This window comes from Meles meles, chromosome 7 (genome assembly GCF_922984935.1).
Source record: "Meles meles chromosome 7, mMelMel3.1 paternal haplotype, whole genome shotgun sequence".
Taxonomy (NCBI): domain Eukaryota; kingdom Metazoa; phylum Chordata; class Mammalia; order Carnivora; family Mustelidae; genus Meles; species Meles meles.
This window is the reverse complement of record NC_060072.1, coordinates 90,763,872-90,776,563: the sequence shown is the minus strand read 5'-3', so window position 1 is coordinate 90,776,563 and position 12,692 is coordinate 90,763,872. Positions and strand designations below refer to the sequence as shown.

The 12,692-nt window shown below is 46.3% G+C and overlaps 1 protein-coding gene across 1 annotated transcript; it reads left to right on the top strand.

Annotated features, from left to right (window-relative positions):
* Window positions 1-4,527: 4,527 nt before the first annotated feature.
* ATP5MC2 (ATP synthase membrane subunit c locus 2) lies at window positions 4,528-12,183 on the top strand. Its single transcript, XM_046013829.1, has 5 exons — window positions 4,528-4,876; window positions 8,238-8,307; window positions 9,552-9,641; window positions 10,177-10,370; window positions 11,923-12,183. Exons 1-5 carry the CDS (start codon window positions 4,539-4,541, stop codon window positions 12,035-12,037), a joined length of 807 nt encoding a protein of 268 aa, XP_045869785.1. The 5' UTR covers window positions 4,528-4,538; the 3' UTR covers window positions 12,038-12,183.
* Window positions 12,184-12,692: the final 509 nt, after the last annotated feature.

Below are 12,692 nucleotides of genomic sequence, written 5' to 3'. Positions count from 1 at the left end.
CTTTCCCCCTTTTTTATTCCCACTCATGGTATGAAGCACAATACCTTGCACATAGTAGATACTCAATAAATGTTGATTGATTACTTGAAGTCACAGGAGACAAGGGTAAACCAGAAAGGAGAAAGCTACGCTATTTATATTTAAAGCTGAAAAAGAACTTAATTAGTCACCTAGTGGCTTTTCTACACTTTGCAGCTAAGAAAATTGAAGTTTAGAGAAGTAAAGTGATTTTTTCTTCTAAGTCATATAACTAATTAGCAGTATTACAAACTATAGATTCAGGTCTCTAGTTTGTGTCCTTAGCTCTTCACATTATATCACAATGACTTTTTTTTTTTTAAGATTTTATTTATTTATTTGACAGAGAGAGAGATCACAAGTAGGCAGAGAGGCAGGCAGAGAGAGAGGAGGAAGCAGGCTCCCTTCGGAGCAGAGAGCCCGATGCGGGGCTCGATCCCAGGACCCTGAGATCATGACCTGAGCCGAAGGCAGTGGCTTAATCCACTGAGCCACCCAGGCGCCCCCACAATGACTTTTTTTTTTTTTAAGACTTTATGTGAGAGAGAGAAAGCATGAGTGGAGAGGAAGGGTAGAGGCAGAGGGAGAAAAGCAGCCTCACCACTCAGAAAGGACTTGATCCCAGGACCCTGGGATCATGAACTGAGCCAAAGGCAGATGCCCGACAAGTGAGCCACCCAGGCACCCCACATTATATCACAATGACTTTTATTTTCTGTATTGTCTGTGTGTGTTCCTTGGCTTGGGAGCTACCAAATGGCATGCACCAAATCTATGTTCACACAGATAAGTAATCATAGCTTCTAGATAAGTATGTAGGACCTCTACAAATTTATCATACAAATTCAAAGGAATCTAGGTTCTTCTCCAGCAAAAATTTGGCTATCTTGCCACCAACTTTTCCACTGGTCCCTCCCTCAGAAGCCTGGATACTAAAGATTCTTTCCCTCCTGCCATCTAGTGTTTTCTTCCTCCAGGAACACTACTGATGACTCACAGTCTTGCTCTTCTGGGGAACTGATTTAGTAAGAGAAGTAGGAAATCCATCAGTCAGTGCCCATCAGCCCCAGGTGCTTGAAATTAACAATCACAAATAGAACCCAAGACTTAAGAACAGTCCTTGTTGAGGTGCCTGACTGGCTGAGTCAGAAGAACATTCCACTCTTGATCCTGGGGGCATGAGTTTGAGCCCCACATTAGATGTAGAGATTAGTTTAAAAAAAAAAAACCACACTCTAAAAAAATAGTTTTTATTGGCAGTGCCTTCGCACTCCAACTTGTACACAAGTACCTGTTTAACAGAAAGAAAGAATATCCCAGAAAGTTAACCCTGGAGAGAACCTTAAAAATCACCTACTTTTCTCCCTGATTTTTCCAAGTGAGGAAATTGGAGTTTTGAGCTATGAAGTAACTTGCAAAGTTAATTCAGGTCGTGAGTAGCAAGGCTGGGACTAGACTGCCAGTTTCCTGCTTCTAGGACAGCTACTCTTTCTATGTCACGTGCTGGTGACATGTGCATCTAGCAAAACACATCATAAAGTAGCCTCATCTTAAGCCATCAGGAGTGAAAAATAAATTATTCAAACCCTTCCTCTTCTCTCTGGCAATTTTTTTCCTTTGCGTTTCTCTGTGTCCTACTCTCTCTATTTTTATCCTTATGTTTCTGAGAATCCATCTCTCCGTTTGGGATTTCAAACTGAATTGTAGCATGCCTGCATGATTCTTTTGATTTTTCTTTTGGAAGCTATTGTTTCCCGTCCAAAGACAAACATGCATAAGCCAATCAAGACTCTTCTTGGCCTTTATGGAAAAGAACATTCAGAATATCTATATGAGAGGTGCTGGACCTCCCTCCTAGCCTATCCAGTCAATTAAAATGAGTCTCTGGCCCCCCTGAGGGCTGTTAGCCAATCCTAAAAAAGAAAAGATCAATCTCATTTCTCCGTCACCACTGTGCAGGGAGGCTGCTAACCAGTGAGAATGTGCCACTAACAGTCATTAGAAAAACTGGCCAATCAGGCCAGCCTTGTTACATGGTCTGGTAGGAAAAGAAAGGGATTGATTGGAAAGGATAGTCTGGCTCCACACCCTTTCCTTCCTGGATCCTAGTTTTCCCTCGCTGAAGTGGTGGAAGGGCCCTTTCCCAAACCGAGTTAAAAAGATCCCTAGGCCCTTCGCTAACTCCCTCTTTTGCTGTCTTCCAATTCACCCCTCTCTCACATACCTCAGCCAGTTTTTGCAGTCTCACTGTTCCCCTACTGATTTAATTTCTGACTTCAGGCCTGGTCACAATAGCCAGCCTCCCCAACTCTCAGTCCTCCCCCACAGATCTCTCTATCAGCCGACCTGTCAAAGAACCTGTTTTGCATGATTTATGAGGGTGAAAAAGTTCAGTAAGTCATAGTTGAGTCTCAGGAGATACCACTGCAGGGATCTTCCAATCAAGACTCCAGGAAGCAGTGCAGAATCCGAAATGCAATGCTTTCAGCTGTAATCATAATCACAACAATAACCGTATTATTATTACTATCATTTATTGAAATCTCACTGAGTTCCAAGTACTTCGCTAAAAGCTTCACATATATTATCCCAATATTCGCTGTGGGGTAAGCACTATTATTACTCCAAATGTGCATAGCAAGAAATCGATTTAGAGGGGTTAAACAGCTTCCCCAAGGTCACAGCGATCTGGGAACCCATGCTGGTGTGAATCCAGAGCCCAGCGCCGAATGGGGGAGGGGGTTAAGGGAGAATTAAACACCACAGGCTTTAACAACTTCAGCTTCCTCAGGGGCCCCTTCTCTAATCCTCCTTTGAGATAGTCCGCGATATCCAAGAGGGGGTCTAAACTGTCGCAACAAACAGCTACAACGGTTTAGCGGTGGCGCCTAAGAACTGCAGACTTTTTTTTGCCTGGGAGGCCACGAAACCGAGAGCTGAAAGGAATTCGGGGGAGGGTGGGTGCGAAAGATCTGGGGTGTCCGGGGCCCTTAGGGGATATCCTTGCCCTCCCGGCTCCCCTTTTCCCTCACAGCATCTTACACCGTGCCTGGCACCGCTTGGTACTTGGTAAATACCTGTTGATTGCCTCCCAACGATCCCAGCTCCTTTCTTCACCTATTCCACCCATCTCCCCACCTCGAGTCAACAACTGGAACTGAAGGGATATTTGGGAATTTCCGGGAAACCAGCGAGAATCCTCACCGAGCTGGAATCGTGGATTTAGGAAAGGCGGGAAGTCCCCCACCCTTCTCTCCTCACCCGCGTCTCCGATTTCTCCCCGCTCCTTCCCCTCCCTTTCAGGAGCTCAGGGCCATAAAAATGCAGATGGAGGATCGGTGTGAAATAACGGGCCCATATAAATCCCTCTGCCGCCCGCCTGCAAGATGGATTGGCCGCATTGAAATTCCTCCGCGAGGATAATTAAACTCGGGGCCTCATCCGGGCAAAATTACATTCCTGTAATGGCGTCGCTCGGGGTCCCGGGAAATTGCTCCGTGGGCTTTCAGCGGCGGTTTTTATCGCCGGCCGGGGTGTGCCTGGCTGCGGCTCGCCTCTCCTCCGGGACCGTAAAGCTGCTGCCGTGATTTATCCTCCCCTTCTCCCAAATCCGATTAAATGGAGGAGCTCGGGGCCGGGGCGCCGCGGGGCCCGGGAGCCGGGAGGGGGGCGGCGGGAAGGACGGGGCCAAGGAGGGGAGGACAAACGGCCCCTCAGAGGGTGGCGGATTTGGCTTTATTTACAGCCGCGGCTTTCTTTTTATTTTTTATTTTTTATGGGGGTTTGGTGAGCTTTCCCCGTCCTTCTCGAGCCGCGTTCAAGCACGATGCCTGGATGGCTCGGGTTTGGACATGAGGGGAAGTGGATAGGCCTTGTCTCTTTTTCCTTCCAAGGGAGCGGCTCGTCGCCTGTCTTGGGAGACTGAGGCCTAGAGGATGGGATGAGGGCCGGGAGCCCCCCACCCCCACTGCTTTCCATGCGGGAAAGGAGGAGCCAAAGGGCACGAGGGAGAAGCCGAAGGGCTTCCATGAGAGCACCTCGGAGGATGGCTTATCTCAACTCCCACAGATGGAGCCTGCGCAGAGGCAGGGGCATGCCTGCGGTGACCTCACAACCTCACTACAGGTCCCTGGTGCCCACTATTCCTTGACTGCCTCAGGACTCCGGAGAGAAGGCTTAGTGTCAGGGCGCTTGAGTCACAATCATCGTTAGCCCCTATCTTCTGGTTCCGTGATGCTGGTTTCCTCATTCCTGGCTGATCACTAGAATAAGAAAGAGGGAGAAGGAAATAAAGGCGAGGCCACCACAGGCAGCTGGGGCATTTTGCTCACTATTCGCCCACTGAACGGGTTTCCAGTCCATAAGTTCAGGGTCCCTGGGCGACAGAAGGCAGGAGTGCCATGACTTAATTTTCCTTCTGCTACATTTTGGGCACTGACCCCCCCCCCCCCATCTCGATGTATGTTATTTAACACTGAATTTCTGGTGTGTGGGGGTTGGGGTTGGCAATGTGACTGCACATGCTGAGAAAGGGTATACGATCCCAAACGCTGAGCCGACCAAACCGCAGGCCACGTTACGGATCGGTTTACACTGGAGAGTTGTCCTCGTTTCTGCAGAGTCGGCTCGGCCTGCAGTTTCTCCTCTCAAACACCAGGTGGAGCGACTGGCCGAATGCCGCCACAAAGCTGGCAGGTGGCGCTGTGGCGCCTGGGCCGACCCTCAACGTTGCAATCACTCTATCCTTAGAAGAGCGTCTCGTTGGTCCGGGCCGCGCATGCGCCGAGCCTTCCTTTTGCTCTTCCCGCCCGCCTCAACACTCCCCCCGCCCTTTCTGTCTTCTCGGCCCTGGGAGCAGGTAAGGCTTTGGGCCCTCGCGCCCGCGATGCGCCGCGCACGCGCGCGGAACACCCCATCTCGCACGAGTCCTTTGAGGCCCTTACCTTGCATGCTCCCACCCTGGTCCTCACGCCCTTCCTTGTTCCTGGTATTCCCGCGCCTTAGGGCTGCCCCTTCCGCGTGCGGGTGACCTCCAACCGCGCGGGCCTGGCGCCATCTTGGATGTCTCGTGGGAGGGGGAGGGAAGAGTGCTCTGGAGCTGGCGAAAGTCAAATCACAGAACGCTCATTTCACCTGTTCCGCGCGGTTCCTGCAGAGGTTCTTTCCTCCCTCTTGTCCAGAGTTGTCACAAACCCCGGACTCTGCCTTCCTGTCTCAGTTTTTTCTTCTTATCCTGACTCGTCTCCTTATCGTGCAACCTCCAGACTTGGCACCAGGACCTCAGCTGCCCCAAGCAATGGAGATAGCTGATAGTCTTTTAAAAGTAATCGTGGACATGGTAGAACAAAGCCAAAACACCCTCTCCATTCAGACCATGGCCTAGGAGAGCTGTGGCAGAGGAGAGAAACCGGTTTCTTTGGAACCATTGGTTGTCTTGCAATACCGTTCTCTTCCTCCATCCAAGGGAAGTTGGAAAAAACAGAAGTAGTGGGCTAATAGCAAGGTTTTCTGTTAAAGGCAGCAGGTCCAAAAGAGTATTGGGGGGCCCATTGGTGGTCTTCTCCTGCCAGCTTTTCTGTCAAGGGTATACTGAGTACCCAGACTCTGCTCTCAAGGGGAAAAGAAGGTTTAAGGAAAGGAGTGGTTAAATCAACAGCCCTCTCTAACTCTGTGACTCATCACGGAGGAATAAATCTTTGATGATTTAGGCCCACTGATTCTGGATGATGCTGTTGTCTGGAGTGTTGTAGGCTAACAACTGCAGACTTGTCGCAGTTCGGTGACCAGTGGAGGCATCTGCACTTCATGCAGTCTCCCGTAATTGCCACCCTTTGTTGTGGGTATGTTACATGTCAGCACCACATTAAACTCTACGTGTTACTTAATTTACGCCCTCCAACTGTGTTCCCTATGGTGATGTTGAGGTGTAAATTGTCTTGGGGGGAAAACAGATAGTATTTATTTACTTATTTATTACATTTTAAGCAAGCTCTACACCCAAGGTGGGGCTTGAACTCAAAATCCAGGAGTTGCATGCCTTAATGACAGCCAGCCAGGTGCCTAGTGCTTTTTTTTTCTTTAATTTTTTATTAACATATAATGTATTATTAGTCCCAGGGGTACAGGTCTGTGAATCACCACATTTACACACTTCACAGCACTCACCATAGCACATACCCTCCCCAGTGTCCATAACCCAACCTCCCTCTCCCTGTCCCCCTCCCCCCAGCAACCCTCAGTTTGTTTTGTGAGATTGAGTCTTTTATGGGGAGCACCTGGGTGGCTTAGTGGGTTGGACCTCTGCCTTCAGCTCAGGTCATGATCTCAGGGTCCTGGGATCGAGTCCTGCATCAGGCTCTCTGCTCAGCAGGGAGCCTGCTTCCCCCTCTCCCTGCCTGCCTCTCTGCCCACTGTGGTCTCTCTCTCTGTCAAATAAATAAAATCTTAAAAAAAAAAGAGTCTCTTATGGTTTGTCTCCCTCCCGATCCCATCTTGTTTCATTTTTTCCTTCCCTATTCCCCAACCCCCCCCACGTTGCCCCTCAAATTCTTCATATCAGGAAGATCATATGATAATTGTCTTTCTCTGACTTATTTTGCTCCGCATAATACCCTCTAATTCCATTCACGTGGTTGCAAAAGGCAAGATTTCATTTCTTTTGATGGCTGCATAATATTCCATTGTATATATAGACATCTTTATCCGTTCATCTGTTGATGGACATCTAGATTCTCTACAGAGTTTGGCTCTCTCTTTTTTCTTTTTTTAAAGATTTTATTTATTTATTTATTAGAGCGTGGGTGGGGAGTGAGAGGAAGAGGAAAAGAATCTCAAGCAGACTCATCCCTGAGCTCAGAGCCCTTTGTGGGGCTCAGTCTCATGACCCTGAGATGGGGACTTGAACCCAAACCAAGAGTGGAGCACTCAACTGACTGATTCACCCAGCACCCCACCCCCAGTCCTCCTTTTTTTAAGCTTTAGGGAAATTTTGGATTTTGACCAAAGAAAACCTTTATAGTCTGCAGGGTTAGAGTTACGTATGGGCAGTTGGAGACAGGACAAGAGTTGAAGCCACCGTTTAATCTAAAAGTGACTGATGCTGGATTCAGAAGGGTAATGTGGAAAAATCTTGAGTTTAACTCATTTAAGGAAGTGTTATTTAACAGGTTTAAGTAACCCCTGAGTTTTTCAACCTGTAGCATATTAGGAAGCATTAACTTAAGTGCAAGAAAATGTCAAGTCCTGACTCTGCAACTACCATCATTAGTGGTTTTAAGACCATGCTCTCAGTGTACCTAACAATCACTTGAGAAGCTTGTTTGAAGTAATAGGATACTTGGGCCTTATACCTAGAGGTCATGATCAGGACAGTCTAAAGTGGGACCCGAGTATTCAAAATTTTTTGAATATGCATTTTATTTGGTTTTTTTGAATATGCATTTTTAATATATAGATCATCCCTACCCTCAAGTAACTAGTTCTTGTGGGCCTCTCAGGGAAATCTTTTTGTAGGTCTTTAACTCAACCACTCTTCTCTTAAATAACTTCATTTCTGCAAACTTAGCTCACCTGTAGGGGGTCAGCATTGTTTTAGATCTTGAGCATACAAAATTGAATGCCTCTTAGGGCGGTGGTGAAAATGAATACTTTAACAATCATGGCTAATTAGGATAATGGGAGGATTCCTCACTGATCTGCCTCACTCTGTTAATTAATGTAGGAAATTGAAGTGTTTTGAGGAACCCAATAACTTCCAGGTAACTGGGTTCAGTAAAAAGATGATTGGAGATCCTTCCAGGGTCTTGGACTTCAACAAATAACTCTTAAGAGTCTTTAAAGAGCAGCTGTTTTGATCCTGGACAATAAAATCTTTAGAAGAGTTCCTTTTGAATAGAGACTGAGGAAAACTTAGGCTGAGGACACAGGAACTTCTCTGAAGACACCAACTTATGAGCTGTGGAAATGAATAACACGTCTTAAAGTTGAGACCAAGTAGCTACTTGTTCAGACTAGTGGGAGTCACTTGATTATAAGGAAATTTTAGAAACTGTGTGGAGGAAATCTTGGCTTCAAGGTTTTGATTCCATCTCTGCTAATGACTTGAGGTCATTCACTCTGCTTTCTGGGCCATTTAAATATTCCAGAGCACCTTTTCTGCTAATTAAGATCTCCTTTGATGAATAAGGACAACGTTTACAATGCTACTTCTGTAATTTCAGCTCTCCTGCCACAGCCCCTCATCCCCTGAAAATGTACGCCTGTGCAAAGTTCGTCTCCACCCCGTTCTTGGTGAGTGCCTGCCTTTTCTGGGACAGTTAAGGAGGGGGAAATTGTTTCTTCCTTGCCACACTTTGGTCTTCACAGTTGGGCTGGAGGAAGGTCCTTTGCTATGTTAGCCTGACAACAGAGAGTGAATGCTTACCAGACACCCCCTGTCTCAGATCCCTTGGAAGCCAGTTAAATCTTTTCATCCAACCATATTAGAAGAGTGAAAATGAGAATCTAGGCTAAGATCGGATTATTTCTATCCTAAAACTGTGTTCCTGTAAACTGGAACCCAACTGGAAATAACCTAACTTTGAGTATGCTCTGTGTATAGGATCTTTCCCTGAGTGTTAGAGAGCCATAGCCCAGAGTTCCCTCTGGGAGTTGAAATTTGAATGGCAAGTTAAATCACATGTAAATACACGTTGGAAAAAATACGTGATTCAGAAGCAACAGCATGGAAGAAATTATGGATTATTTTTTTAAAAGATTTACTATTTATTTTAGAGGGGAAGAGAGAGAAAACAAGTGGGAGGGACAGAGGAAGAGGGAGAGAGAATCTCCACTCTCCGCAGAGTGCGGAGCCTGATGCAGGGATTCATCTCACAACCCTGAGATCATGACTTGAGCTGAAACCAAAAGTTGGATGCTTAACTGGCTGTACCACCCAGGCATCCCAGACATTACAGATTATCAGATGGTGGAGGCAACCGGTTCATACATCCGTAAGTGAAAAGGGGTGGCACTATTCATGGGTACCATTGATGGAACACTGGGTTTACTAACTTGTGTACATAATCTCTTTTACTTTTCACATCAACCCTGAGTTACTGCCTTCCAGTATGATAGATGAGAAGGCAGGTTTAGAAAGATTTAAGTTACTTGTCCTAAGATCACAAGGCTGAAATAGAGCTTAGACTAGAATCTAGATCTCTCTGACTAAAACTGGCTGGTAACCACCAGGTTATCCGCTTTTGCCTGGGGTTAGTTAGAAACGGCTATAAGAGAGGGTAAATTTTGAACACAATGGCAATACCTTGTGGTCTGAAAAGAAGTAGGTTTCTTCCCTTAAAATAGAGGAGAAGCCTGGGAAGCAAGAGAACTCGAATGGTTCTTAAATCTAAAATTTGCTGAAAGTAAAAGAATGATCCAAGATTCTGATTTACGCTCAAGAGAATGAATGGGGCATCCACATGACAACTTGGGATGGTTCTGAAACTTCTCCACAACTTTCCTTGCCTCTCTTGCCTATGTGTTGTTCCTCCTAGGTCAGGAGCACCTCCCAGCTGTTGAGCCGATCACTGTCTGCAGTGGTGCTAAAACCACCCGAGACACTGACAGATGAGGCACCTTATAAGGTCAGATTGGGCCTGTGGTTTTCGGGGTGAAGGGTGAAAAGGGCTACCTGGCAGCGCCAGTAGGGGGAGTGCTGAGGACAATCATCACAGACAAAGTTAGTGAAGGAGTGAGGCCACTGGCTTTAGGTGAAGGTGGAGTACAGTTGATACCACATACGATTAGTGTTCCAACTTTTGCTGCTGGCAGCACATGCCCATGTGCGTTGCTGCTAACTACCATTACCTGACCTAATTTACTGACTTCCCAGCTGGTGGCATTTGGTCCCGATGATTTCAGGGCACCAAGAACAGGCTGCAGCTTAAGTCTTACCCTTCTAGACCATACCTGAATCTTGAAGGTATTTGATGTCCACCTCTTGCATCAAAAAGTTCTGCTTGGCAACATTTTAGGGGATTTTCCAGGGAATAAAAAGTTTTTGTTTGGAGGAGAAGCCATAGAATGTCATAGCATAAAGGGTTTAAATGGTACAAAGTTACCAAAGCAAAAAAAGGGATTTCTTAAAATCTTTATCTTTTACTGGCATCTTCTTCACAGGGCCTCAGCATCTTGGCAGCCCCACGTCCCCTGACCTCACTTATTCCTAGCCGCAGCTTCCAAACCAGCGCCATTTCAAGGGACATCGATACAGCAGCCAAGTTCATTGGGGCTGGGGCTGCCACGGTAGGGGTGGCTGGCTCTGGGGCTGGAATTGGGACTGTGTTTGGGAGCCTCATCATTGGTTATGCCAGGTAAGATGGGCCCTCCATTGGCTCTCATGTTTCCAGAGGTTTGGGCAGAAATACCTGGGGATCTTGAGGCATACGGTCCTATACAGTAGCCACGTGTGGTTATTTGAATTTAAATTTTTATTAACTAGGGATTCCTGGTTGGCTTATTCGATAGGGCTTGTGACTCTTGGTGTCATGAGTTCGAGCCCCATGTTGGATGTAGAGATTATTTAAAATAAATATTTAAGTAACAGTACATAAAGTTTAAATTTTGTGTATTTATAATGTGGCTAGGTAGCCACATGTGTCCAGTGGCTACCATATTGGAAAATTTCATTCAAAAACTTTGGTTTAGAGCAGAAGTCAGCAGACCAAAGGGGGAGGGCCATACCTGGGCCACCCCTTGGTCTTTGTATAGCTGAGCTAAAAATGGATCTTAATCCTTAAAGTGTCATGAAAAAAAGGGGGCAACAGAAACCATATATGACCCACACAGCTACAATATTTACTGTCTGGCTCTTTACAGAGAAAGTTTGCTACCACTGGTCTAGCGCCTCAAGTTAGCATCGTGGCTTGGTTACTGCTTTTCCCCAATCCCTGGGAATCCCCCCCCCCCCCCCCACCCCATCACTCCTGGGAAAACTGCCTTTGTAGTCAGCCCCACAGCTTTCTGACACCGGGGACTATTTGGTCTCCACCAACTCTGGGCAACTCACGTTAAAACTAAATTAATCCTCTAGAGACCTGCAAGTTCTCTTAATGCCTTTGAGGAAATAGGTTTGTTTTTTAGGATTTATATGAAATAAGTCTGACTGCTTCTGTGTTCACAATTCTGTTGGAAGTTGCTGTTACTTTACCTCATTCATCAAGGCATCCAGAGGGAACTGAGTAAGGGAAAAAAGAAATTATATATTGACTTCCAAAATTGGGAGTTTTTTATCCCATTTTGTTTCTAAACCCCACAGACCATTTGTAGTTTCTTAAAGCCCCAGATCTTTGACTACTTTGAAATGAAAGAAGGTAGTTTGTCCCCCTGGCTCCCTTGTCCTCTAGAATGGGGTTTTTCTAGTTGGGTTCCCTAAAGCCCTAGGGTTTTGAAGTATGCCCAGAGGCCATCTTAAAGAATGAAGGGGAGACCAGTCAAACAAGGCCCTTAAAATCCCCGACTTTTTTACCATTGTGATTTGGTTTTTACACATTTTTTATTTTGGGGTTCTGCTAGTTCGAGTTTCAAAACACAGACTCTGTCACTGTGGATACCTCTTCCATTCTGTTTGGGCCCTAGGTAGTTAAATGTCCAGGCCCAGAGGTCTTAAGTTATGCTATGAGTGATCCACTGGAGGAGGAGGTAATGGGTCTTGTTACACAATTTTGGATTGTCCACTGCCACCATTCAGTCTCTGCAGAGCCCTTGATGTATCAGGCAAGAATTGGGGCACGATGGCGTCACCCCAAGAGATGCATTGCCTAAGATGAACTTGAGGAGATGAGTTTTCCCTGAGCCCACCTTTGGTGTTTGTCTTTTTCTTTATGTGGACTAGAAATTCAGTCTTTTCTCCTCCCCTTCTCCCAGGAATCCCTCTCTGAAGCAACAGCTCTTCTCCTACGCCATTCTGGGCTTTGCCCTCTCAGAGGCCATGGGGCTCTTTTGCCTGATGGTGGCCTTTCTCATCCTCTTCGCCATGTGAAGGAGCCGTCTCCACCTCCCATAGGTCTTTCTCCCGTGTTTCGTCTGCCCTGTGTATTCCTTTTCCTATACCTCCCCAGGCAGCCTGGGAAAAGTGGTTGGCTCAGGGTTTGACAGAGGGAAGACAAATAAATACTGTATTAATAAGAGCTTTCTTGTGTCTCCTGTGTATATTTGTTCTCCACGTTTGGCTGAGTGCCTTGGTGAAAGTATAAGGCCTGGTGGGTGGTGACAGTTCTAAACTCAGCATGAGTCTGGGGTTACTTGTTCTTCATGCTCTGTGTCAGGAAAGCTTTATTCAAATTAGCAGTCCTTTTTAATAATTTCGCCTGGGATGGCCCGGACCTTGGAGGATTGAATCTGTAGAAACAAACAGGACTGGCTTAAAATTTTGACGAATGGCTATTTTCCCTGCTACTCTCCTGGCTCAGGCCTTCATTGCCGCTCACTTGGCCTATAGCAATAACCTTTTAACAGGCCTCGCCTCCAGTCTCTTCCCTCTAGCATTTACTTCTGTCTACCACTGCCAGATTAATCCTTAAGTAAGAGATAAGTTTTGTCATTTACCAATTCAAACACAGTCTGACCTCAGCTTTCTCAGATTTTATCTTTTATTGTTCCCATACACTCTATCCAAAATGGTATTGTCATTTTTC

Bases quoted from the DNA above. Each gene is read 5' to 3' on its own strand.
- ATP5MC2 (XM_046013829.1), top strand. From the start codon at position 4,539: ATGCTGAGAAAGGGTATACGATCCCAAACGCTGAGCCGACCAAACCGC. The intron at 9,642-10,176 runs GTCAGATTGGGC...TCTTCTTCACAG, and splicing joins CAGATGAGGCACCTTATAAG to GGCCTCAGCATCTTGGCAGC. The intron at 10,371-11,922 runs GTAAGATGGGCC...CCCTTCTCCCAG, and splicing joins CTCATCATTGGTTATGCCAG to GAATCCCTCTCTGAAGCAAC.